General features: G+C 48.7%; 2 protein-coding genes across 39 annotated transcripts; one reads left to right on the top strand and one right to left on the bottom strand.

Annotated features, from left to right (window-relative positions):
* The first annotated feature begins 965 nt into the window (after positions 1-965).
* Ttll10 (tubulin tyrosine ligase like 10) lies at positions 966-18,122 on the top strand. Of its 30 annotated transcripts, none has more exons than XM_087548570.1 (15): positions 1,019-1,064; positions 1,364-1,460; positions 1,564-1,626; positions 2,865-3,286; positions 3,945-4,025; positions 4,111-4,243; positions 4,595-4,713; positions 4,791-4,917; positions 6,237-6,322; positions 6,778-6,949; positions 7,865-8,036; positions 8,551-8,691; positions 14,017-14,133; positions 14,450-14,543; positions 14,828-18,122. In XM_087548570.1, coding segments are annotated over exons 2-15 (2,184 nt in total). In that variant the 5' UTR covers positions 1,019-1,064; positions 1,364-1,458; the 3' UTR covers positions 15,283-18,122. The 30 variants fall into 30 exon arrangements, 17 of the variants coding, with proteins under 17 accessions (XP_087404708.1, XP_087404699.1, XP_087404706.1 ...); XR_015619607.1 differs by having other exon boundaries at positions 1,043-1,064; positions 13,983-14,133; XR_015619613.1 differs by having other exon boundaries at positions 1,043-1,064; positions 7,837-8,036; positions 14,828-15,356.
* Positions 18,123-18,744: 622 nt separating this feature from the next.
* Positions 18,745-26,088, bottom strand: Tnfrsf18 (TNF receptor superfamily member 18). 9 transcript variants are annotated; one of them, XR_015620042.1, is made up of 6 exons: positions 25,544-25,729; positions 24,622-24,744; positions 24,004-24,091; positions 23,624-23,830; positions 23,374-23,559; positions 18,745-18,859 (listed from the first exon to the last, which is right to left on the bottom strand). XR_015620042.1 is itself a non-coding variant. In XM_087550789.1 (6 exons), the coding sequence occupies exons 2-6, from the start codon at positions 25,827-25,829 to the stop codon at positions 23,435-23,437; spliced, it is 825 nt and encodes a 274-aa protein (XP_087406915.1). In that variant the 5' UTR covers positions 25,830-25,851; positions 25,934-26,088; the 3' UTR covers positions 23,150-23,434.
* Positions 26,089-27,066: the final 978 nt, after the last annotated feature.

The raw sequence follows: 27,066 nt of genomic DNA, 5'->3' as shown, positions 1-27,066 counted from the left end.
TATCCCATTAGGACTCTGGGCACAGCTGAGAGATGGTGCTCTTCTAGACCAGCCGAGCACAAGCTCCCACACTGGCAGCTTAGAGTAGGGAAGAGACCTCAAGGGAAGAGCCACATGAGTGACTGGGTATGCCCAGTTTCTAAGGGGATTCAAGAGCCCCTTAAGATGGGCAGAACCACAAAAGAACCTGAAGGTGGGGAGATTTAGAAGGTAGCTGAAAACAACAGTTGTTTTCCAGAATTTCCAAGATATTCCCCCAAGGCCCTTGGTGGGAGTCCTCATATGTCCTCATAGTTCACAGGTCCTGTGTCTTACAGCCACATACTCTTATCTCTGCTCCCCTCTGAGGTCATCAGTCACTGGGTTTAGAGTACACCTGGTTGATGCAAGATGACTGCACCTAAGATCCTAACTCAGCCACACCTGTACAGATCTCTATTTTTGAAAAGGCACGGTCATGGACTCCAGGACTCATGATATGGTCCTGAGTTTCGGAAGCACCGTGTAGTCCCTGTCAAGGTCTTGTGATGCTTACAAGGCCCTGAAAGATGACAGGGATGTGGGGTCCATGTGGCTGGAAACTCGAGGTCAGAAGCAAGGAGTCACACCAGGTCCCAAGTTTCCCCAACAGGAAACTACAAATTGGCATCAAACCCACTTTGAGCCGTGCTTGGTGTCAGATCCTAGATCTTTAGGTCTGGATTAAGGAAGTCCCTGTGAATACTCAAAAATCATCTTGGAAGAATTCATGGAAGGATGGAGGAAGTGGGCTATGCCCCAGATTCAGATGGGGTGGGGGTGTATACAAGACCCTTACTCAGCCACAGCATCCCGTCAGCCTCCTCAGATCAATTTGACCCCCATTCTCCACCACTTGCTTTGCCCAACTTCTGTAAGGCTGCCCCTCAGCTCACACAATGGCCCCTTTCACCATCCACCTAAAACTCTTGTTTACCTTTGGGCAGCTGCTGAATCATAGTTCCCTAGTAATAGTTGCCTGGAGACGGTTGTCAGGTCACCACTGTTGTATCCCAGCAAAGGATTCCTAAGACCTTGCAGAGCAGGTAAGAGAGACTTGCTGGTTACCAGCTGAGGGTCCTGACTAGGACTGAGGCTGAGTCCTTGCTCTCCTGAGCCTTATTTTTTGACCCTTTCTGGTAGTAGATAAACAGGAGAGAGGACTGGGCAGCTTGGCTGAGCTAAGCCTTCTGCTAAGGCCACTCTCCAAACCCCAGTGTTTTGGCCAAGAAAGGCGTGTTTGGGGGAGGGGTGGGATTGGTCCACGTGGGCAACTCAAATTTTGGGGAGGGTTGGGATTCCTTAGAAGAAGCTTTTTGCCTAGAGCCATGTCTGTCTCCCCCAGAACTGACCCCCCAGAAGGGCCACCTGAGATCCACAGAGAACGCATCCCCAGACAGTGAGCGCTGCTTGGGAGGCACCAGCCCTTCAAAAAAAAAAATGTCAGCACCTTCTCAGAGCCCTGTGTTGTCAAACGTGTGTGTGTGTCTGGAGAAAACTTGAGCAGACCACTGACGTGGTCATTTTCTCGGCCATCTTCTTCAGGTTTAAACGCATCTCCTGCTCGTACCGGGGTGTGATTTCCTGCCAGTCTTTATATCTGAACAGGTAAAATTGTTTATTTTACTGTAAGACTTCCTTTCTGGATCCTGGGTCTTGTCCTCAGAGAGACCCTGAAACATGCTTTCTAGATAATTTTTGAGGGAGGGTTTCATGAAGCTCAAGCTGGTTGTCAACTTAGGTGGTGAAAGATGACCATGACTTTCTGATCCTCCTCAAGTACGGGGTTTGTAACTGTGCAGCACATTACTGTTTCATGTGGTTCAGGGAGTCAGATCTTGGGTTTCATATATGCTGTGCAGTGCTGTATCAACTGACCTACATCATGAGCCCTTGCTATGATCTTTGTTTCACAGGGCCTCTCTACGTAGCCTAGGCTAGCTTCAAACTTTCGTCAATCTCCTGTTTTCTGCCTCCCAAGTGCTGGGATTACAGGCTTGTGTCACCACACCTAGCCTAGTTTTAGTAAATATGAATGACAAGAAATAGTTATTCATAGCTGAATTCAGTGTTAAAATAACAAGAATGGGAAGCTAAGAGAATGATCAGCAGAAATCTCTCTCTCTCTCTCTCTCTCTCTCTCTCTCTCTCTCTCTCACACACACACACACACACACACACACACACACACACACACACACACCTACACTCCTGCCCAGTTCTAAAGCTCCAATCAGCCTCCAGGCACTCCTGGATTCTTCCATTTTTGCAGCCTGTCCTCTACAGAGGTCTGAGTTTCTCGTTCCAGGATTTCTCTCCATCCTACAGAACTTTTTGGATTTTTTTTTCTTTTCCTGTTGATTTGGTGGGGGCAGAATGCAGAACTGCTAGACATACGTAATGCCTGAATGGCTTGACTCTCCAATGGTTGCTGTTATTTGGCCTTTCTTTGCTGTCAGTCGATCCACAGACCTGCCTTCCTCCTCAGAGCTGACCTGCTCCTGTCCAAAGGCCTCAACCTTTCTTTCCCTTCTCAGTCACGCTGCCTTCTCTTCACTCACCCCACCCAACAACTTGGGTTTATTTCCTTGATGTGAGGCACGAACTTTTGACTAGGAATTAATTTAAAATGCCCTAAAATGTTTCAAAGATGTTAAATAGAGGAAAAGGACAGTATCTGGAGCAGGGGTGCTAAGGGACGAAGAGTTGATGGTAGACAGGTTGTGTTATGAGCACTTAGGTAGCCATAAACTGATAGGACCTTTGGGGCTTGGAGCCTCTTTGACCTTCAAGTGTGCAGATACACACCCTACCAGCAGCAAGGCTGATGGGCAACCTCTTTGCAGCAGACACAGAGGCCACACTCATCGAGGCCAGGACAGTCTTGGCCGAAGAAAACTCACTAGGCAGAGGCGGGATGCAAAGATGCCCTTACACCCACCGGCCAGAAGGCCTCACGGCCATCGCAGAAATGGAAGTGAGGCACAAACAGAAGCTACAACCCAGGATACAGGGAGGCTTTCTTGCCCAAGAAGGGTGGGTGCAGCGGTCTGTCCCATCCAAGGGCTGGGACATCGGGCTGCTCGAAGACCCCGAAGGGGTGTAGGGACTACATCTGCCTCAAGGGCTCCACGTCCTGGTGCCCTTATGCCTGCAACGCGCAACCGTCCAAGATTCATCCACTACCGGGTTCAACCCCCTCGGACCCATGTCAGCTTCAAGAGACCCAAACGGTCCAGGACCCATCAATCCCACACTAAGGTGCCAGGTGAATACAGAGGGGCTCTGGGACTGGTTACACATACTCTCAAGTCAGGGCCTCCAGGGAATGCATCTCAGAGGAAAGAGATTAGGCTCATACTAGACCAGGCCCAGCCAGCCAACCAAGCAGGCTCTGAGAGAAGTTAACAAGGGTCCACATACTAGGGACACTATGCTCAAGAATCTGCAAGCTTTACCTGTCCGTGCCATCACAGTGGGCACTCACTACCTCAAACCCATTTAGTGCAGTTTCTCATCTCTCCTGGTTGACCATAGACTCTTGAGTCACCCATGATGTCATCATAGACATTGTGACCCCTGCCCTCTGGAGACATCCCCACATCATGTTTGTATGGGCTCCTGTCTCACACTCTAGCCCACTCCCTGCATGGAGCCTTTCCTACTGGTAAGGAGGGTGCAGGTGGGGCCACCCTCTTCACTCCCAATGTAGTCTCCACACGACACGTGGGCTCTGCCCGACTTAAGGCTGATGATGTCTCCTTTCTTGGGTGTAATGACCCTCAGGCCTCCTGGTCAGGTCTGTGTTGGGCTGAAGAAAAGTCCAGAGGGGCCGGGTTAGTTCCCAGCAGCTGCTGGCATTGGCTGGGCTCAGGCAGATTGAATGGGTACCTGCCCTTTCCCCACCTGACACCACTGGTCTCCAGGCTGGACCCATGAGAAACGGATGGGGAGCAGTGTCGAGGAAGGGCTCCGGCCTGAGCTAAGTCAGCTGGAACAAGATGCAGGTGGGGCTTCTGGCAGCTGGGAGGGGCAGGAAAACCCTACTGAGTCAGAAACCCCAGGGCCTCTGATCATCCCACCTACCCACAGACAACCTAGGGGAAGAAGAAGCTGCCAGGCTCCCGGTGACTTCCCTGAATGGGCTCCTGATGGAAGGAGACAGGCATCCCAATCCTGGTCAGGGCCCTTTCTTCTACATCGGAGGCACCAATGGAGCGTCAATGTGAGTGGAGTTTGGGTAGTCTGGTCTGGATTCTCACCCCTGTCTTGGATCTGGCCCAAGATGTTGCTGTAGGGGAGCTGGAGAGATGGCTCAGCAGTTAAGAGCACTGACTGCTCTTCCAGAGGTCTTGAGTTCAATTCCCAGCAACCACATGGTGGCTCACAACCATCTGTAATGAGATCTGATGCCCTCTCCTGGTATGTCTGAAAACAGCTACAGTGTAGTCATATATAATAAATAGATAAATCTTTAAAAAAAAAAAAAAAGATGTTGCTGTAGGCAGTCATTTCTGCCATGCCTTCTTCAGGGAACCCTAAGTCCCCCCAGTTACTGCTGCCTTCTACCCTGCAGAATCAGCAACTACTGTGAGAGCAAGGGCTGGCAACGCACTCAGGACAGTCGCTGTGAGGACTACAAGCTAAAGTGGTGTGAGATCAAGTGCAGGGACAACTACTGCAGCTTCCGGGAAGGTAGGGGACATCCCTGAGGGGAGGGGATGTGGCACAGCCTTAAGGTGTCATCCGCATATCCCCTTTTATCTCACCAGGCCAGCAGTTGCTGTTCCAGCTTCCCAACAACAAGCTGCTTACTACCAAGATCGGGTTGCTCAGTGCTCTGCGGGAGCATGCACGCACTTTGAGCAAAGCCAGGCTAATGCCCAGTACCCAGGCCAAGTGAGCCCACTCTGCCCAGCCCCAGAGGCACACCCACTTCCACATCCATCTGTCTCTTAGGACTATTTTCCCCACTCCACAAACTCACCACTCCCTCTGTAGCTCCTCGGCATTCACTGTCCTACCCAGGATGTGGATCAATTACTAGACCTGAGCACTCTCTTCATGTGGTCTACTTCTCTCCCTGCTGATCTTCCAGTCTGCGTCTCCTCCAGCCCGTGCCCACCATTCCCAACTCAGATATCTACTCTACGCCTACAACAGCCACCCATGGATATCCCCCAGTATTTGTCCCACCCCTAGTCATCCCCCAGGAGTCATCCATTGCTCCCCTAACCCTCACTTATCCATCATTTTGTTCTTTCTTTCTTCATCCAAATTCCTCTACCATTTAGCCAAGCTGAACCACTCGTTGGTTCACTGATTACTTGCCCACATCTAGCTACTCATCCAATCAACTGCCCTTTGAGGTAGCTTTTACATCATGGACATTCACAACACCATCTTGATATCTGTGTGTCCACTTCCTACTCACTTGCACCAGCAACTCAGAGCCATTTTCTTTTTCTTTTTTTTTTTTTTTTTTTTGGTTCTTTTTTTCCGGAGCTGGGGACCGAACCCAGGGCCTTGCGCTTCCTAGGCAAGGGCTCTACCACTGAGCTAAATCCCCAACCCTTCAGAGCCATTTTTCTAAGGCATCCATCTGCCCACCTACCTCTATGCCCATCTGTACTTTCTTTTTTTTTTTTTTTTCTTCTTCTTTTTTCTTTTTTTCGGAGCTGGGGACTGAACCCAGGGCCTTGCGCTTCCTAGGCAAGCGCTCTACCACTGAGCCAAATCCCCAGCCCCCAATCTGTACTTTCATTTTGTACATCTCACCCACATCTCCAAACGTGCTAGAGGTAGGTACTCAGACCAGGATTTATGTCCCTTTGGGATGCAGATTTGAGAAGGGTGCCTTGGCCCACAGAAGTAGACAGCTGGGAGGCACTGTCTTGGCTCTGAGAACCAACCAACATAGAAGAGGACAATTGGGAGGGGGAGAGAGAGAGCAGGGGGACGGGACAGAGGAACCACGGTGGGTTTGGTAGCTAGAAGGTTGGCTGGTGCTGGAGAGGCTGCAAGTATGAGACACACAAAAGTGTTCTACAAGGGTATATTGTGAGCATAGGCCTTACAAAAGAAATAGCTGAGAAGGCTGGCAGACACAACAATAAATACCCCTTCCAGCTAGCCTACAGGTCAAACTACCAGAACACCAGCCATATCTGAGACTAGAGGACAATCCTTTTCATGTTTTACCTCCTTGCTCTTCCAAGGGTCCTGAAAATGGATGAGTTTTTCCCAGAGACCTATCGGCTGGACATCAGGGATGAGAGACAGGCTTTCTTCACTCTGTTTGATGGTGAGAGTCCCCTGGGTAGGGCCAGGCACACTAGAAGGGCAGACAAGATTAGGTCTGGACCCTAGCAGGGTGGGGCAGGGCCAGACCAGGGAAAAGAACAGTTCTTGAGAGGAAAAATGAAGCCAGGGCTTGGGATCCTAGTGGTATCTGGTGTTGAGGAGTGGGAGAAAGAGGATTGTGGCCTTAGTTAGAGGTAGGAGTGTGACAGGGACAGGGCTGTGGAAGGATCATGGGTATGATCAAGGTGAGACGATATAGTCTTCTGACCTGGGTAGTCAGGGTAATCAGACAGTGAACTCAGGGTAGGATCAGGGTTGGATTCAGCTTGGCTGTTTGGTGTGGTTCAGGGCTGAGGGGAAAGGGTAATGAAAGAGAAGGTCAGGGCCAGGGCAGGGTGAGGGATGGGAGGGGCAAGGAGTACTCAGAGCCACAGGCTCCGGGGTTACTCCCTGCAGAAACCCAGATGTGGATCTGCAAGCCTACAGCCTCCAACCAGGGAAAGGGCATCTTTCTGATCAGGAGCCAAGAGGAGGCTGCTGCCCTGCAGGCCAAGACCCAGAGCATTGAGGATGACCCCATCTACCGCAAGATGCCCTTCCGTGCACCCCAGGCGCGAGTGGTGCAGAGGTGTGGGCATGGATGCCAGGAAGGACTTGGGTCTCAGCAGGGATAACCCAGACTGGCTGTTGCCTGTGAATACTGCTGATAGTTGTCAGTAGTGCTGCAGAGCAACCCTTGGCCATAGCAGGCTGCAGTACCTCCTAACCAACACCCAACCAACCTGCCTGGAGCAGCCGACATCCAGACCTGTGCAGGGGTGGGGTGGGGTGGGGTGTCACATTATCTGGGGTAGCAGGCAAGACTGCCCTCTAAACAGAGGCTCCAGGGGAGGGTTAGCCAAGGAGGGTTTGGCCCCTTTGTCCTCTTCCCTGCAGCTGTCTTTCCTATTCTTCAGTCCAGCCAGCCAGCCAGCCACAGCCTATCTGCAACACAGAGCTGACCAATGACTCATCCGCCTACAGTGGGGTCCAGATCCTTAGTTTCACATGGGACTGGGAGGGAAAACTTACCTCACACTTAGAAAGGTCCCAATAGAGCCTTATCCTCTACCAACATGGACCCTTTCTCTGGCCACAACTGCTATCTGCTACCGTTTTCCCCTTCCATAGAGCCCTTCCAAGCATGCTCTCCCTACCTTTAGTCTTGAAGACGTGGTTTCCTATGTCACCCTCTCCCATCACCAAAGCCATTCACTATTCACAGGTCCAATGTCAGCCTTCCTCCTCCCTTCCACAGGGGCCCAATCTACTCCCATAAGCTTCCTAGTAAGAGCTGCACCAGACACTTTGAGTGGGTAAAGATTTGGTCATGATGTCCTCTTCTTAATTCCTTTGAACAGTTCAAAGTCCTCTAACAATGTTCGGCCAGTGGTCATGACTGGGACAGGTGGGAGGCAATGAGGAAATGGTCCTTGTGGGGATGACAGATCTAGGCCAACCGGCCAAACAACTCAGCCCCAGGTGCCCCTGTGGTACCCCCTAGATATGTCCAGAACCCGCTGCTGCTAGATGGGAAGAAGTTTGATGTGCGCTCCTACATGCTCATTGCCTGCGCCATGCCCTACATGGTCTTTTTTGGCCATGGCTATGCCCGCCTCACCCTCAGCCTGTATAACCCTCATTCCAGTGACCTCAGTGGTCATTTGACCAATCAGGTAAGAACCCCTTGTAGGAGAAGTCCTTTTCCTATAGGTGTGGATGATCTCAGAGAAAGACTTACATTGTTTGGGAACACAGAGGAAGGAAGGATCTAGTTATAGACTCCCTGCCTACGTGTGGAAGCAGCTACTTCCTTTTGCCCCAACAGATGCAGAAGTACCTTAGAGCCTAAATCCCCAAGTCAGCTGCCATTATTGTGCTGATCAAAGGCCTAATTAATGGGAGAACCTGGAACAAGGATTCCTCGTTCAGGGTTTGTGGGGATTTGCTGACTGGGAAGTTTCAAGGCATAAAGGTGTATGCACAAGGGTCTCATAGGCAGTTCTCATGGGACATGGGAATGGTGTTCTGGAGAGGATCAGAGAAGGAGAAGGTCTGTGGAGTCTAGTGTTTTGTTTTCAGAGAAAGTGGATATGTATAGAACATAGAACACCTTCATAGAGTTGTACTCAGGTGTTGCTTTCTGAGGGATACCTACAGAGGGTGACTTGTGCTCTGCTTGTGCTGTAGTTCATGCAGAAGAAGAGTCCCCTGTACATGCTGCTGAAAGACAGCACCGTGTGGAGCATGGAGCACCTCAACCGATACATCAATGACAAATTTAGGAAGTCCAAGGGCCTCCCCAGAGATTGGGTCTTCACCACCTTCACGGTCAGTCTAACTTTAAGTTGTGTTTTGTGTGCATATTGCCTATGGGCTGGGCTAGGCATGTGGCTTTTTATGAGTCCCTGGAGCATGTGTGGTTGAACTGAAGCCATGCCTAATTTTTCCAGGTGTAATTTTCTATATCAAGTTGAAGGGGCAAAAGTAGACATTCTTGTATTTCTCCTGATGTGAGGGGAAGGCTCACAAATTCCCTTCTCTCCCTAGTTTGCTAAGCATTTTTAAGGGTAGGATGCTGAGTAATGTAAAATGCTGTTCCTATACTGATTAAGACGGTCATGTGCTATTTTTCCTTCATTCTATTCATGAGTATTGCATTGATCAGTTTTCACTACTCTTACATTCTGGGATAAATTCCAGGTGGTGGTAGTCTATAATAATTCAACTGTACTTCAAAGTTTGATTTTATTGTATATTTAAGTGTTTTTGTGTTGATGCACATAAGTAATCCTGACCTATGGCTTTTCTTTAGTGTTTTATCTGATTTTGATATAAAAATGTATCATACCCCTTTTATATATAAAATATCTGAAATAATCAGTCTATTTGTAAAAAAGGTTTATTCTGGCGTCACAGTCTAAGAGGTTTGGAGTCTGAGCAGGGTGTACCGCCTTATCTCCTGTGATAATCAGCCCTGCTCAAATGTGAGAGATTGTAGATGGGAACCTCAGAAACTATAAAACAAAAGTCTTTCCTCTTTGAAAGCAGTTTTCTCAGGTATTTGTTACAGTGAGAAAAACAAAAACAATAATTGACACACTTTGTGAAAGCAGCCTGAACTTCCCTTTGTGGGAAGGTTTGTCACTGTGTCTTTCTGCCCCTCTCAACCTCATTTGATTGCTGTCTACTAAGATTTTCTATTCTTGTTTGCTGTTAGATTTTTTTCTATTTACTTATTAACTTTTCCTAGGGATTTTTCCAGTTCTCCTTGATTATACAACATGTTTAGTCTACATACACTTACAGTATTCCCTTAAATTTGTTTTACTATGCTGGGCATATCTTTAATCAGAACATTTGGGAGGCAGAGGCCAGCAGATCTCAGAGTTTGAAACCAGTCTTGTCTGTAGCATTCTGGGCCAATAATAGTTACATGATGAGATCTACCAGGTCATGGGGGAGAAGAGGAGAGGAGAGAGAAGAAAAAGAGGAAGAGTTAGAAAAAGAGGAGGAGGGAAAGGGGAGGGGAGGAGGGGGAGGAGGAGCAGTAGCAGAAGGAGGAGGAAAAAAGGGAAGTTGAGAAAGAGAAAGCAAGGAGTCAGGTAGAGTAACAAAATTGGTAACCCTGCCATTTGTGAGGTAGAAACAGGAGTATCAGTAACTCAAAGTCACCATCTACACAGAGAGTTCAAAGATTTTCTGGTCTCTTTGAGATTCTGGTTCAAACAAATCAAATTGTGCTAAGATTATGCTCTGGAGTAGAGCATTCACCTAGCATGCACAAGAACCCACTACACAAAAAAACAAATTGATGAAAACTTTTAATCCCAATATGTGCTGTATCTTAAAAATGTTCTCATGAGGCTGAGAAGATGGCTCTGTAGTTAAGGGCATGAGTTTAAGTATCCAACATCCATATAAAAAGTAAGATGTGGGGGTGGGGATTTAGCTCAGTGGTAGAGCGTTTGCCTAGGAAGCGCAAGGCCCTGGGTTCGGTCCCCAGCTCCGAAAAAAAGAACCAAAAAAAAAAAAAAAAAAAAAAAAAAAGTAAGATGTGTGCTTTGCATACCTGAAGAGTGGTGACAGGTAGACCCTAAGATCTTGCTGTCTAACCAGCCTAGCTGAAAGCTGAAAGAGAGATTATAGTTCACTGAGAAACTGTCTCGAGGCAATAAGAGTGATAAAAGAAGACACCCTAGGTCTCGATGTGCTCTCTGGAGGAATATGCACAACTGTGCACTTCTGCATACTCACATGCATGTACCACACACACCACACGGGCAGGCCCACATGCACACACACACACACCTTCTTATGCATTTGAAAAGATCACATAACTCACTGTTCAATAGAAGGCCCATAAAGGTCTGTGGAGTCTAGTGTTTTGTTTTCAGAGAAAGTGGATATGTATAGAACATAGAACACCTTCATAGAGTTGTACTCAGGTGTTGCTTTCTGACCTCAACATTCTAACCATGACATATGTATGCCTGCGCTCATACGCATTATGTAAACACAATAATATTTAAAGTAAGGGTTGGTAAGGTAGCTTAGGTAGTACTCAGGGGTGCTTGATGTCAAACCCAACAACCTGAGTTTCATTCCAGGACCCATATGGTGGAAGGATAGTTCTACAAGTTGTCCTTTGACCTCTACTTGTGTGCTGTAACCCTCCATACCTCCCCCAAAAGGATGTAAAAAATGTATTTAACACTGAGTGTGGTGGCATATGTCTTTAATCCTAGCACTTAGGAGGCAGAGGCGAGCAGATGTCTTATGAGTTGGAGGCTAGCCTGGTCTACATAGCAAGTTCTAGGCTAGTCAAGGCTACTAGACTGAGTCTTAAGACATCATAAGGCTTGTGTGGCAAGTGTCTTTACCCACTAAGTCATTTTGTTAGTCCCCTTTAAATACTCTGTGTGTGTGTGTGTGTGTGTGTGTGTGTGTGTGTGTGTGTGTGTATGAGAGAGAGACAGAGACAGAGACAGAGACAGAGACAGAGACAGAGACAGAGAGAGGAGACTGAAGCTAAGGTGCTTATGTCACAGTGGACATGTGGAGATCAGAGGACAACTTCATAGTCCATTCTGCTACTGTACTTTAATATGGGTTTTAGGATCAAAGTCAGGTCACCAGGCTCCCACAACAAGCATCTTTATTTACTTAGCCATCTTATCAGCCCTGTTCAATTTGTGTGTGTGTGTGTGTGTGTGTGTGTGTGTGTGTGTGTATGTGCACATGTGCACGTGCACGCTGTGTATCTATGTGAAGCACATATAATATGGAGGCCTTTAGTCGATGTCATATGTCTTTATTTTTTGAGACAGGGTCTCTTACTGAACCTGAAGGTCATCAATTAAGCTAAAATGGCTAGACCATAAGCTTCAGAGATCTATCTGCCTGTCTTACCACCACTGCCACCACCATCAGAGACTAGGGTTATAAGCATTCAACTGTCATGCCTGACTTTTTATATTGGTTCTAGGGGAGCGAGCTCAATCTGTGTTTGTACGGCTGGCACTTTTCCAATTAAGCTTCCTTTTTTGTCAGCCTCTGGAGATAGAATTCTTTTTTTTTTTTTTTTTGGTTCTTTTTTTCGGAGCTGGGGACCGAACCCAGGGCCTTGCACTTCCTAGGCAAGCGCTCTACCACTGAGCTAAATCCCCAACCCCTGGAGATAGAATTCTTGGTTGTAGTTCTTTCTTTCAGCGCTTTGAAAATGACATTTCGTTGCCTCGCAATTTGTGATGAGAAATCAACTTTTTTTTTTTTTTTGGTTCTTTTTTTTTTTTTTTTTTTTTTTCCGGAGCTGGGGACCGAACCCAGGGCCTTGCGCTTCCTAGGCAAGCGCTCTACCACTGAGCTAAATCCCCAACCCCGAGAAATCAACTATTAATCTTATTGGGTATCCTTTTTATGTGATGGATTGCTTCTCACTGATTTTAACATTCTTTCCTCTTTATGATTTTGTATGTGCGTGTGTTCCTCATGTGCGTGGGCATATGTGTACAATGACGGAGGCCAGAGGTCAAATGTTCCTCGGTGTCAGTCATCCTTTTTTAAGACAGAGTCATACTCATTGGTTTGAAGTTTTCTGATTAGATAAGGCATCGAACCTCAGATATATGTTTGTCTCTGCCTTCCCTGCATAAGGATTACAGATAAAGAGTCATCACACTAGCTTACGTGGGTTCTCAGGACTGAACTCAGGCCCTCATGCCTGTATACCATGTACTTTGCTGACTGGCTATCTTCCAAGCCCTCTCTTGTTTTGAAAGTTTTCTTATGATATAACAAGCCTAGAATTTATTCTGCTTGGGCTTCATTACACAATTTAAATTTAGAGATCAAATTTAGGAACCTTCCTGCCATTTCCTACAAGGCAGTTCCCTTCCTTTCCTCCTGGGGTTCTCAATAGATATAGTATTTGCTAGATTAGTTCCCATCTCCAGGCTTCTGAAGCTTAATTTTTTTCCATTACTTTTTAGTTTCTTTGTACTAGACAATTTCAATTGAGTCGCTTTCAAAACACTTGAATTTATGGACCCCTCTAGTGATCAGGCAAGCCAGAAATAGCAAAGAATCGTGTAATCCTTCTGCTCTGGTTTGCTCAGTCTGGGATTACAGGCATGTGCTACTATGCCCAGTTCTGTGATTTTAAAAAATATTGTTTTATGTATGGATGTTTTGCGTATATGTATGTCTGTATACTAAATGCATGCCTGGTGCCCACAGAGGGCGCAGATAAGGATGTCAGGACTGGAGTTACGGATGCCGTGATGTATGTGCTTGGAATTGAACACAGGTCCTCTGGAAGAGCAAAGCAAGCACTCAGCACACAACCACGGAGCTGTCTCTTAAGCTCCACGATCTGTGATATTTCTTTTTTCTTTCTTTTCTTTTTCTTTTCTTTTTTAAGAATTGTAGTCACCGTAATTTTTTACTCCAGGTATTCTAGTCTATTCCCCTTTATACTTTATATCGCTTTACATTTTTAATCGTGTTTTTAAAAAAAATGGAGTAGGGGGTGCTTATGCCCTGAGTACACACCATGCACATTTGTAGAGGTCAGAGGACAACATGTGGGAGTCAAACTGTTTTGTGATCAAACTGACGGCATCAGGCGCCTTTACCCGCTGATCATTTTAATGGCTTCTGTAATCTGCATCTCTTCATTGATATTTCCTGTTTGGTGAGACATCATTCTCAACTCTCCTTTGGTGTTTTCAAAAGGAGTCTTTCAAAGAACCCCAAAACTTAAGAAAACAAATAATTTGTAAGGTAGACGTGCTCTGCTATTTCTGATAGCGAGATGTATTTTTTCCTGGAATGAATCTAACTAGGACAACTTGAAATGCTATAATGTTCTCCATCCCTGACCAGGGTGTGCGCTCTAGTTGTCTGTCTCTCCTCCTGCAAGTTCTAATTTCCTTCACTTTTGTATCTCCTAGTACTTACCTCACAGTAGAAGCTCCATGATTTTGTTGAATGAGTTTCTGACTGTGGGTCTGTGACTCTGTTGAAGTGTGGGCAGTTTCAGCTGTGCAGGTGAGGGTGAGGGTGCAAGAAAAAGGTGTGACTGACTGTTCAGGCCTAGGAGATTTCATCTGGGCCAACAGGTGACAGCAGGAAACCTCCCTACTTCACCCACAGAAGCGGATGCAGCAGATCATGTCCCACTGCTTCCTGGCTGTCAAGTCCAAGCTGGAGTGCAAGCTGGGTTACTTTGACCTCATTGGCTGTGATTTCCTGATTGATGAAAACTTCAAGGTGCTGTCTTGGGAAGAGGAGGTCTGGTAGGCAGGTGTACGGAGGTAGGGCCCTTCTGTGCGTTGAGCACATAAGGGTACCCAGTGGGTGGACTCAGCCCTAGATTTGGATGTATGTGTGAAGCTGGTCTCCTACTGGAACTGAGCAGCTCTCAAGATCAGTCTTAATTCCTTGAGCAAACGAGGGGAACAAAACCATGGAAAGATACAATCCGCCCAGAATCCCATGGCTTAATCGGGACCAGAGTCCCCACCTTCTTAACGGCCAACTGGACAGTAGGTGGGTAGAGAATGAGGCTGACCACTGTCTGCCACAGGTGTGGCTGCTGGAGATGAACTCCAACCCTGCCCTACATACCAATTGTGAAGTCCTGAAGGAGGTGATTCCTGGAGTGGTTATGGAGACCTTGGGTGAGCTCTGGGCAGTCCCACACCACAATTTCCCATATACTTTTCCCCAGTTCTGGGTACCCCATCCTATTTGCCTCCAAGTTCAGACTCAAGTCTGGCTTTCCAGCACTCCATAATCTGCATAGCAGCCAAACCCTCTGCTCATACTTCTGTCACTTCACCCATCTACATCCAATCCCTCATGAACCCCTCTCCTCCTCCCTTGTTTCCAGACATGCTGAGAGGTTGCTACCTCCAAATTGCCCTCTCACCATTCACCTTGTCGCTCCCCTGCCTTCCCACAGACCTGGCGCTTGAGACCTGCCAAAAGAGTTTGCACAGTCAGAAGATGCTGCCTCTGCAGTCACAGCGTCGCTTTGTGCTCCTTTACAATGGCGAGACTACAGACTTGTGGCCGCGCTTGGGGAGCTCACGCCCACCTATCCGCTTGCCTTATGCTAACTCTAACCATGCCCGGTCCACCTGCGAAATCTCATCCTCTTCGCTTACCTCAACACGTGTCACTATCGCAGACCGGCCTGCGGCACGCAAGTCGATGTCTTCCAGAACAGCTCCCATTTGCGCCTCCCGCAAATCGCGGCTGTCTGACTCGGGCGGTGTCTCCATAGAGGAGTCTGAGACCTCTGTTTGTTCTGGGCTCCCGGAAGGCAGCAGGGACGCAGCCCGGGAACCCTCCCTGGGGCCAACCGAGGAAGAGCGAGAGGAGGAACAGAGGAGCACGAGCCATCGAGGCTCCTAGCAGCCACAAGCATCCAGTGGCCTTGCGCTTTGCCATGCCCTCTCCAGGACCTATAAAAGCTACTTTGTGACAAATGCGACCTCCAGAAACCGATCCCATATGGGTGCCCCAAGCTCTTCTGTCCCCACTTCTCTCTTTGCTCCTTGATTGTCCTTAGAGGAAGGAGAGGGGAGCAGGCAGAATGGGAATGAGTTCTTCAGGAAGGGAAAAACTCCCCTGATCTCTTTTTCCTTCTCTGGGGCAGCCCACCAAACCCTGGGTCCCCGTTTGTGGCTCTCTGTTACTCATTCTGTAGGAACCTCCTAAAACTCCATGGCCTTCTTGACCTCTGCAGTCTAGCACTAGGACCCACCCACTGTTCTATGGAATCCCTAGGAAAGGTCTTGGATGCCCATGGAACTCTGGAAGGCCCCACCTTACCCCATTACTATTCTGGTGCAGAGCGGGAGTTTGTCCTTATCCTGCCCAAGACCTATCTTCTGGACTTTCAGACACTTTGTGGAACACTGTTTACAGCCAAAGCCCCCACTTCCCTACAAAGGCCTGGAGTCTGTCAGGCATGAGAGGCACAAAGGAGTTGGCTGTGACAGGACAGTTTCCAGGAATGACTACTCTAAACTGATATTAGTGATTAGAGCATTCTCTAATGCTCGTGCCCCTAGTTAGCATGGGGGTTTGAAAGGGGAACACTGACCACTTCAAACCTCTGAGGTGTCCACATCTTACACCAAAGCATCCAGAACACTGCCGGTAAGTTCCTCCAGTCAAACCCTGTCCTCTGAAGTTATCCTACCCCTGCAAAACTCCAAAAGGACTTTCCACAGACTTCCGGAAGGTCCTTCCCAGCTTGAATCCTCTCTTGCATATCCTTGCCCTCACTTCTGACCTTTAGTTAGTCCTAATCATCAAAGCCTAGCTCTACCACAAGTGGGAGGAGTGCCAGACTGGTCCCTGTTGTTTAGTGGAGCAAAGTCCCTCAGTGGGTAAGGAAATCTTCCTGGCACAGTAGTCTCAACTGTGGCACGGTTTCTAAGCTACAATGGCCCGGCCACCACTAGAGGGCTCTGTCTACAGCAGCTACTCAGGCAGAGGAACCTTTTAACAGGAAAACAAAACTGAGGCTCATAGAGGCAAAGTGAGGCTCTCAGGTCCCAGAGGAAATGATCATGGAGACCCTACTTTAGTTTGTGAACATCCCACATCTTTCCACAACCTCCACGACCCTTCTCCATTCAGACTGTCCATTCCACTCCGGGTGTTTCAGCCTACTCTTCTAAGTTCAGTCTTCCCGTTGCGGCCTAGAGCATGAGGGCAAGATGAAGTGTAAGCAGTCTCGTCCTCATGTGACCAAGTTCAGTGTCTTCTATAGCAGATTGTGGTTCCTCTTGGAAAGAACCTGTCCTGGGCCTGTGGGTCTCCGGGTGTCTGCTCTGAAGTCCACCAAGCTAGGAAAATGAGTCTCTGTGGAGCCTAAGCGCCTTGACCGGTTATTGGGGTCAGGGCAACATTTCTGCTGGTTTCCATGGTGCTACATAGCCAGGTCCCCTGGGTACACCTGTCACTGCATTCTCAACTGTGCCACCTATGTGTTTCCATAGCCTCACAGTTCCTCGACCAAGTCAGAGTCCCTTGATGGCATCGCCAGTGTCATAAATATTTCTGGTCCCAGCTGCCATATGGAGCTGCAGCCCTGCCCCCAACCCCCAGGGCAGTGTTAAGAAGTCAGGAGAGGTGACAAAGCACTCAGGAAGGAGGTGCTTCCACTGCTGCTGTGGGGACATGAAGCCTCTACCAGGACCCTGATGTGATAAATGCCTGTTGGCAGTAGCCTATCTGGTTCAAGCAGGGCCTCTGCCAACCGTGGGCTGTCCAAGGGCTTGAGTTACCTGCTACTCTTCATTCCTGGCAGCTGCAGAGCATGCCAATGAATAAACATCTCAGAGACCTGCTTCTGTTCATTCACCCCATCCACCCTCATCAGGTCCTCAAGCCCTTCTAGCCAACAAGTCTCCCGGAACCCTGAGTTTAGGACCACATAGAGCTCTGAGGAGTGACGGGCTGTAGGGCATCTGAGCATCTAGCCACCTGGCAGATTCAAGGCATTCCTAATATTCAACTATGTCAGGACCAGGGCTCAGGGTGCTAGCTGATGGTTGTGTCAAGACTGGTCTGCCTTATGTGATTGCCACTGGGGTTGGTGACCCAAGGAGAATAGGGCTCCCGACAGCTTACTGTGTCTCCCACCCTTCTCTCACTCCTTCCCTCCCCTCCTTGGAGGGTATCCTGTGGGTCTACCATTAAAGTTCATCCACCATCAGAAGATACAGGGAATTGGACTGTTCACGTCTCTGACCCAAGCACCTTGTATCTCAAGTTGTCTCTGCAGCCAGCACAGACCTTTACCACACCCGAGCCTCCCTCAGGGTCTGGAGTTTTCTGAGCACTTTAGTTTCAGCCAAACAATAGTGGGACATCTTAAACACCTACCCACTCCAAGTCTCTCCCCATCTAAGAAGGGTCCAGAATAGATAGCGCTCTTCAGAAAAGGATCCCAATTCATGGGGCTTCTTGGAAAGATAAGCTGTGTGGTGGTTTGCCCAGGGAGTGGCACTTTTTAGGTGTAACCTTGTTGGAGGTGGTGTGTCACTGTGGGTTTGGGCCTTAAGACCTTCATCTTAGCTGCCTGGAAGTCAGTATTCTGCTAGCAGCCTTCAGATGAAGATGCAGAACTCTCAGCTCCTCCTGCACCATGCCTGCCTGGATGCTGCCATGTTCCTGCTTTGATAGTGGACTGAACCTCTGAACCTGTAAGCCAGCCCCAATTATATGTCCTTGTAAGACTTGCCTTGGTCATGGTGTCTGTTCACAGCAGTAAAACCCTAAGAAGTTGGTACTGGTCGTGGGATATTGCTGTGATAGGCCTGGTCATGCTTTTGTTTGGAAGAATGTGGACTTTTGGGACTTTGCATTTGGAAAGCAGTGGAATGCTTTAAGTGGGGCTTAATGGGTTATCTTAGTAGGAATGCAGACGACTTTGTTATTGAGAGTGATTTGAATTGTACAGAACTGGCCCAAGAGTTTCAGTGGAGAATTTCAATATGTGGCCTAGAGACAGTTTTCGAACTATTTTGTTGAAGAATGTGGCTACTTTTTGCCCTTGTCTGAAGACTCTGCTAAGGCTAAGGTGAAGAGACTTAGATTGACAAAGGAAGTCTCAGAAACACCCATCATATTAGGTCCAGGCATGGTAATACAAACCTTTTTAATTCCCCCCCCCCCCCCCGGAGCTGGGGACCGAACCCAGGGCCTTGTGCTTGCTAGGCAAGCGCTTTACCACTGAGCTAAATCCCCAACCCCTAATACAAACCTTTAATCCCAGGAGGCAAAGACAAGAAGATCTCTGAGTTCAAGGCCAGTCTAAAACAGAACAAGCTGTAGGTAAAGAAAAACTTAACTCCAGGCTTGGTGGACCACACTTTTAATTCCAGTGCTTGGGAGACAGGCAAGCAGATGTCTAGAATTCAAAGTCAATCTACAGAGCAAGTTCCAGGACAGCCAAGCTTACCCAGTGAAGGAGCTGGAAAACAGAAAGTGATAATGTAATAGAACAAGGGGGCCATGTTCCAGCCCCAGTAAGCAGCAGAACTTGACAGCTTTGGCCACGTGGCTCTGGCCTTAGAGTCCAGAATAAAAGGGACGACTGGGACAACTGATAGCTGGTTAACTGGAGCTAAGAAATTGGTGGTGATTAAGACCAGGCAAAATCTTCTGGGAAGTGTGTTCTGAGAGCACAGAGAAGCTGTGTTCCAGAGATAACCAAGGTTGTGCCTCATGCTACAGCTGTACTTGGCAATGTGTAAGAGTCACACAGGTGGTACTGGTTTTGAAGGCATGAAGAGGTCATAAAGGTCATCCTAGCTGCTTAGAAGTCAGTATTCTGCTGGTAGCCTTCAGATGAAGATCTAGAACTCTCAACTCTTCCTGCACCATGCCTTCCTTAATGCTGTCATGTTCCCTCCTTTTTTTCTCCATCTTTAATAAATTGGGTATTTCTTATTTACATTACAATTGTTATTCCCTTTCCCAGTTTCCAGGCCAACATCCCCCAACCCTCCCCCTCCCCTTCTATATGGGTGTTCCCCTCCCCATCCTACCCCCATTGCCACCCTCCCCCCAACAATCACATTCACTGGGAGTTCAGTCTTGGCAGGACCCAGGGCTTCCCCTTCCACTGGTGTTCTATCTATGCAGTTGGAGCCCAGGATCAGTCCATGTATATAGTCTTTAGGTAGTGGCTTAGTCCCTGGAAGCTCTGGTTGGTTGGCATTGTTGTTCATATGGGGTCTCAAGCCCCTTCCCTCCTTGTTGATAATGAACTGAACCTTTGAACCTGTAAGCTGCCCCCAATTAAACGTTCTTGATCATGGTGTCTGTTCACAGCAGTAAAACCCTAAGACAAGCTGCTTCCCACAGAGGCTAGTGGCTGCCTAAGGGATAGTGTCTGGGATGTGAGCCCCGCCCAGTACAGGGAAGATCTAGAGGTTGTAGTTATTACCGGTCAGTGGGAGCAGACCTCAGCAGCTAAGGACAGTCATTACCCACCTCCCTTCAAGGTCCCTAAACAGCTATCAGGAACCTGGGGCTGGGGGAGGGGTTGCTGAGTTGTAAAAAGGAACCGGCATCTCACTTCCCATAATACAGGTCTTTGTCAGGCTGTGGCATGTTCCACACTGAGTGAAGGATGAGAGGTGAGAGGGTGGAGGCTGGGTAGGAGCCACTAGCTGTGGCCGGAAGCGTTTCTGGGAACTGAGATGGCCTCTGGGCCCTTATCTGAGACTGAACAAAACTTACAAAATCAAGGCGAAGGGTGTGTGTGTGTGTGTGTGTGTGTGTGTGTGTGTGTGTGTGTGTGTGTGTGTACACGTGTGTGTAGACACGCACGCACGCACATGCATTGTGGTTTTCCGGAAGAACCGGAGAGCTACTGTGGGGTAGGGGTTTCTGGGAGTTGCTGCAAGGCTTCCCTCCTGCTAGTCCCCGCCAGGCAGAGTTACAACTGTAGTCGTTTGGGTTCTCATGATAACTATGTTAGATAAAAACCTGTTTGCAGTAGTGTGTCATTTCCCCCCCTCCCCTCCCCACCACGCTTAGGACTGAAGGATGTCCCCAGTTGGTTTTTGACTGGTCAATAAAGTTCCCGGCCGCCAATGACTGGGCAGGAAGACAGAGGCGGGACTTTTAGGATTCCTGGAAAGGGAATGAGGGAGGAGGAAGAGGGGAATTGACCATGAACAGAGGGTAAGAAACACACTAAGCTAGAAACAGCTGACGTGTAGATACTGGGGGCGAAAGTGGCCCCAGGTGGTCTGCCCAGCAGGGTTTAGGGCAGCAAAGACGAAATGTAGATTTAGTAAGTATTAACTCATGAATATCGGAGGGGAGTGGCCATATGGACTTAGGGAGTGGCCCAGCTATTGACCTGCTTAGGGCACATTAAAAATAAGGCTGCGGGGTTGGGGATTTAGCTCAGTGGTAGAGCACTTGCCTAGGAAGCGCAAGGCCCTGGGTTCGGTCCCCAGCTCCGAAAAAAAGAACCAAAAAAAAAAAAAAAAAAAAAAGGCTGCATGTGTGTCTTTCTTTCTGGAATCCAGGGCATTTTAGTGGGAATCGTGAGAGGCCCATCTGGGAGTTTAGAGAGGATTAACAATCTACCAATACACTACACCTAGCTGTGGTTGCCAGATTATGCAGGTGGGCAAATGCTTCAGAAGGCAGGTTCTGAAGTGGTCTCTGCTGGGATGGTAAGAGACCTCTGCAGTAGAATATTTTATCAGGTCCTCTTCCCCACATTCTAGCACCTCTGGGTTTCACACTCGCCTGCTTGCAGTCATGGGCACTGTCCCTCAACTACAAGCCCTCAGTCTCTACCTTTGGGAACTGAGAAGGCCCTGCACAGCTCACAGTTCTCAGTGGAAATCCCCAGATCTAACTTACAGGCAGACACTGCTCATCTCATGAGCATGACCCTGAGGTGGACGTGAGTGGAATGGGGGTTGCTGGCTTCAAGGTAAGGATTCAGCAGAGACTACAGCACCCCTAGCCCCACCCTGCACAATCTCTTACGATCTCATCACACCCATCAGCCACCCACAGGAGGAGTTTCCAGCAGATACAGCCTGTGGGTATTTGTACACACGTCATCTGTTTGGGGATGTCCCACCTGTGGCAGTTCCAGTGTAACTGCCTATGGCTCAGAACCTAGAGGTACGTAATGGGCAAGTTGGGAGATGCCCCCAGACCCTGCCTCCCTTCCCAGGCTGTCTCTAGCCTTGCCTCTTGTACATGACTCCTCACCCACCCAGTAGGGTGCAGAAGAGGCAGCTCCTGGCAGTGAGGGTGCTGGTACATCTCTAAGGAACTTCATGTGGCCCTAACTTCTTTGCGTTCTGATCCCAATGTCCTCCACCTTCTCCTCCAGTCTCTCCCAGGAGCCTGTGTATGAATGGGGCTGTTAGCATCAGAGGTTGTAGATCCAATGCCCTTTTACACCTGCTGTGAGATAAGACAGGAGAGTTAGACTGGGGGATGGGCTGAGTAAAGGTCCAGGTGTGCAGATGCCTCAGGGGTGCTGCTGAGACCCCTGCCCTCTGGCCTTCCACTCCCTGGACATCCATGCCAAGATGACCTTACTGATTTTTTTTCCCTTTGAGATAGGTCTCACTATGTAGCTATTGCTGTCCTGGAACTTACTATGTAGACCAGTGTGGCCTCAAACTCCAAAGATCCTCCTGCCTCTGCCTCCCAAGTGCTGGGATTAAAGGTGTGCACCACTATGCTGGCTCTCATTGAACCCTCCTATGAGCAGCCCCAACAACTGCCATGAAGTGGGAAAGATGCTTTGCTGGAAATGCCTCATAGTCAAACCCATTTACTTCAGGGAATTTGCCTCGTGCCAAAAGTTGCTCAGAATGGAAACTGGCAAAAGCCTAAGTTTAAAGCAGTTAGGCCAGGGCCAATGTCCTAAAATGCCATCAAAACCCAGTCTCGGGGTTGGGGATTTGGCTCAGTGGTAGAGCGCTTGCCTAGCAAGCACAAGGCCCTGGGTTCAGTCCCCAGCTCCAAAAAAAAAAAAAAAACCCAGTCTCCACAGGCATCCCAAAGGGCTGTAGCCCAACACACAGCTGCCTACTGTGGACCAAACAGAAGTGAGAGGGACGATTTGAGCAAAAAGCCAAGAGAGACAGGAGAGCTGGTTTAGCAGTAAGAGCACCCGTTCCTCTCCCATAGGACCTGGATTCAGTTCCCAGCACCCATACGGTGGCTCACAACTGTCCATAACTCCTGCTCCGGAAGTTACCCATGATGTGTAGAAACCTACAAAGGCCAAATAAATACATAAATTTTAAAAAAGAGAAGCGGAGTAGTCAGGTATTCAGTAAATAGACTGTCACTTCCCTGAAGCCACCTTAGCTTGATGGTCCCTGTTGAAGGTTTGTGGCCAAGATTAACCTTGACTTCTACACCACTACCACCAAGAAGGAGCTCTGAGAACAAGCCTCCCATTAAAATTATTAAAGTTTTTGTTACATTTATTTGCATATGTGTACATGCTCGCATGTGCATTTGTGTGTGTGTAGGCATATTGGAAGTCAGAGGACAACTTGTTGGCATTAGCAGAATTTCCTACCGTGGTTCCCAGAGAACAAACTCAGTTCATCAGGAGCCTTTGCCCGCCAAGACATTTCACTAGACTGCCCTCTTTGTTTCATACTCTGGAAATGACCATGGGCGTAGGATGACAACGGTATCCCCAAATGCAGCCCTGGGCTCCTTGCTTTCCTCTGTCCTTAGGACACGGCCACTCAGGTTACTAGACAAGTATTTATTGAAAACCACTTGTATAAGATCTTGTGCTAAACTTGGTGTTCTTGGAGGGCCCAAAGACCCTGCTCCACAGAGCTGGCAAATGAGAAAGGCAGCCACAGGGCTCAGTTGTAACTCACCACTACCGTCTCACACCCACTTCCGCCATTGTCCAGGGGAGTGGGGCCAGGCCCAGGGAAGGACGCAGAGCATAGCCCCTGCTCTCACCAAGGGTATTTCTGGGCAAGTCTTGTAGAGTCTGACTTGGGGCACAGAGGAAGAACAGGCCTCATGGCCACCGGTCCCCCAGACGACACTTTTCTTCCATCTGCTCCCCACGTTCCTCCTCAGGAAACTGGAAGCTGCAAGCATCCTCAGCTGGTGGTAACTGCACCTCCAGGAGCGGCTGGGTCTCTGCAGTAAAACTATGGTAAGCGAGGTTGCTCTGACACATTTTCCCCCTTCCCTGGGACACAACTGACCTCGGGGACACGTGTGTTGCCTCCTCAGCTGCCATATGTGCAGGCCGAGCTGGACTGTGGTTAAGAAGAGAATGCATGCAGCCATGACCAGGAAGATGACAGTCAAATGGCCATATTGCTCAGTGGGCAGTGGCTCCGGGATGCACACAGCATTGTGGGTCTTGTTCCCGGGGAACACGGTGAGAAATCCAAACTGAGAACAGCTGGGACATAGACACAGACACTGTCAGGATCGGTTACCAAAGCAGCCACACTAGGAGGATGGCTGTCCTCTGAGCCATCTGGGAGATGAATTGGGGTTCTTTGGTGTTCACTACAAAGGTGGGATAGGAGAGGCTCGCTCAGAATGGACCTAGGCTACTCATCCAGGACTTACTTGGTCCAAAGTCTGCAGTGACCCTCACGACCTGCAGAGAAGGTACCCATGGCACAGTCAACGCACTGGAAGCCAAACTTAATATTCCCTGTGGATAGACAGACTATGAGGTCCACTGAAGTTAATGAGGAAGGAGTCAGACTAGGGTCTGTCTATTCACCAGGTCTAATGTCTACAAGACTAAGACCTGAATAAGCAGTATCATGTATACTTATACCAGAACTGGCATGATAACGTTGGTTTCTGTGAAGATGGACAGGATTGGGGTAAGACCTAGTCATAGAATTACAGTCTGAGAGCAGACCAGCACCTGGGCAGTTCCCCACAAAGAGCCTCTCACAAAGAGCCCTGAGGAGACTTCAGCACCCTCGTTACGGTGGAGAATTCCAGGCTAAGAAGGGTTCGGGTACCCTGAGACCACTTGACCCACCTATCCCTTCTAGAATCTAGGATGTAGGTCTTTGCCTACCCAGAAGATGTGCCCATGAGAGCTATATCTGCAAACATTCTTACATGCCTACACATGCTCACTGGGTATCTTTATCAGCTTGGCCCTAGGTCCAACTCATGATTAGCTTCTGGTTGTCTGTGGCTTTCATCAGTCTCTCAGGAACCTACCTTGAGACTCCACCCTCTGGCCTGGTTGGCAGGGGTAGTGTTTGCAGGTCTTGCACTGAGGGTCTTCACAGTGGTACTCAGGCTTGACACATATGCACCTTCCTTTTGGACAGTCCTCCTTGTCTGGGTAAGAATAAGACCCTCAGCCACTAGACAGACAGAGCCCCTTCTCTCTCCAGAGCTCCTGCTGGTTCTTCAAGTATTTAGGGTGCTGTGTCTCCATTCTCAATCAACACCCATGCAAGATCCTTGGCTTTGTCTAGCTCAGTGTTCCATTTCAGATGGCTTACAGCTAGTATACATACCCCCTCTGCTCTAAAGTTGTGGTTTCATAAGTTCCATTAGATGTGGGAGTTGCCTGGGGTTTCCTGTGGGCCCTGGACCCATGCTGCCCCATTCTCACCCTGCATTGCCCCTCAAGGCACTAATGTACCTCATCATCTGCCTTGACTGCTGTCCACATCTTTATCACAGAGAAATGGGGTGTCAGAGCTGCCCCCTTCTATACCAGAGGTGTGGCATGGTGAAATGTGTTTGCTGAGATATTTTTCTTTGGTCCACAGACTGCCCTACACCTACAATTGTAAGTCACAGTCAGTGGACAGACCAGAGGAGACTGTTGAGACTCCAACCCAGACAAAGAGTAGCTTCAGTGATGGCTAAGGTTTGATCCACCCAACAGGTCCTGGTATGGTCTTCTTTCATTTTGGACCCCAGATCCCTCTTGAGGGAGAAGTCTCCAGCCTCTGTTGCCTCAGCTCCTACATTTCTGATATTGGACAACCTATGATAGTTGTCCCTCTAGCTCCCCAGAGCTCCGGACTCAAGGCTCTAGACTCACATGTGCCCTGTGCCCACCTCCTTGTGTGAGTGCAGGGAAGGGCGCTGCTGTAAATCCTGACTCCCACTCTCCTTGCCTTACCTGGACCACACAGACTGCAGCAGCGTGTGTTCGTGCCAGTTCCATTCCGGACCCTGCCAGGACCGCAGCTAGGCTCCTCAGCAATGCTCTGCTGACCTAGGTCCAGCACACAAATCAGCGAGACTCCATACAGCATGGCCCATGCTCCCATAGTGCTTCTCCCGAGTCTTCTGTTGGCTGATTTCAGGAGTTCCCGCTCCAACATGTTTTGCCTCTGTCTCTGCCTCTGTCCCCACCCCTCAGATTGGGCTCCAGGCCAGCTCCACCTCCAGTTTCCGGCAGACATCTGTGGTGTTTGTAAAGACCTTCTGTAAAGTGTAGAGCATAGCTATCACCTTTCTGGACATCTCCTAAACCCCTACAAGCCTCTTCCAACTCCAGCATACCTACCCTGGCTAGGCTTCAGAGGAAAAGGACGCCCATTCACACATGCCACTGCCGCCACCTGTGGGTACCCCTTATTGTTGTATAAAACTCCCCCCACCCCTTTCCTCTTCAACCCCAGGAAGTTCCTCTAAGCCTGGGGAACTAGGAGACCCAGTGAGAGGAGTCCAGAGCATACATCATGCCTTTCTGAGAGAGTCGTCATAAACTGGGCATCCCTAGCAGGCACATGAAGCCATGGGCAGGATGGCCGGCCCAGATCCAGCCCTAGCAGTTCCAGCTTGGATCTCTTGGCTCTCTCTGAAGCCACTTCTGTTCACCTCCTCACACAATTTCAGACAAGAAAGGAGTCCCTGATACAGCCCTTCAGGACTCTACCTCATGGTGAGTCTCATTTTTGAAGGGACTCTGGCCATCTTGAACATGGCCAGCATGGTTCTGGCAGGCCTTGCCCTTCTCTTCCATTCCCTCTGCCCTGCCTGGCTAAACACAGATTACATCCCTAAACTCAGGGTTATTTGGCCATTTCCTCCTCCTGAGGCTGGTTACCAAGGTGCAGTTATCAAAGTACTGAAGTCCAGCAATCAAAGCCCACTTTGGTTCACCTAATTAACACAGCCAATTAGAATATACACTGCATCCTAATCCATTCTAACACAGACCTCCCTTTTTTCTCTTCCTAAAAATTACTGGTATAGGTTATTTTTGCTGTTCTTTCTGTGCCTGAGTCAGAGAGCAACCACTTTAACGTTTCTTCCCTGCTTAATAAAGGATCTCTCTGTGAAATCAGGTGTTTGTTTGTGGGTTAGTTTGTTGTTGTTGTTGTTTTTACCTAATCTGGGGTCTGAAAGAGAACCTCTGCTGTGTTGGGGGGTCTCCTAACAGTTTCTTCGTGTGGCCACTGACAGGTTCTGGAGCCCTGCCTCTATCAGGAAGCCTCTCTGTTATACTGAGCCTTACTTCCCACATCTTCCAGCTGAAGCACAGGGAAACATGGTGAAGATTTTTGGGAGGCCTGGGAGTGAGTTTGGGCATCTCAGGATGTAACAATGGTGTAACTTTAATTTTCTCAAACCTTACTTTTTTTTTTTTTTCTTTTTGGTTCTTTTTTTTGGATCTGGGGACCGAACCCAGGGCCC

Source organism: Rattus norvegicus, chromosome 5 (assembly GCF_021556685.1).
Source record: "Rattus norvegicus strain SHRSP/BbbUtx chromosome 5, alternate assembly SHRSP_T2T, whole genome shotgun sequence".
Lineage (NCBI taxonomy): Eukaryota > Metazoa > Chordata > Mammalia > Rodentia > Muridae > Rattus > Rattus norvegicus.
The sequence above is the reverse complement of the archived record's forward strand: the minus strand, read 5'-3'. Positions and strand labels throughout refer to the sequence as shown.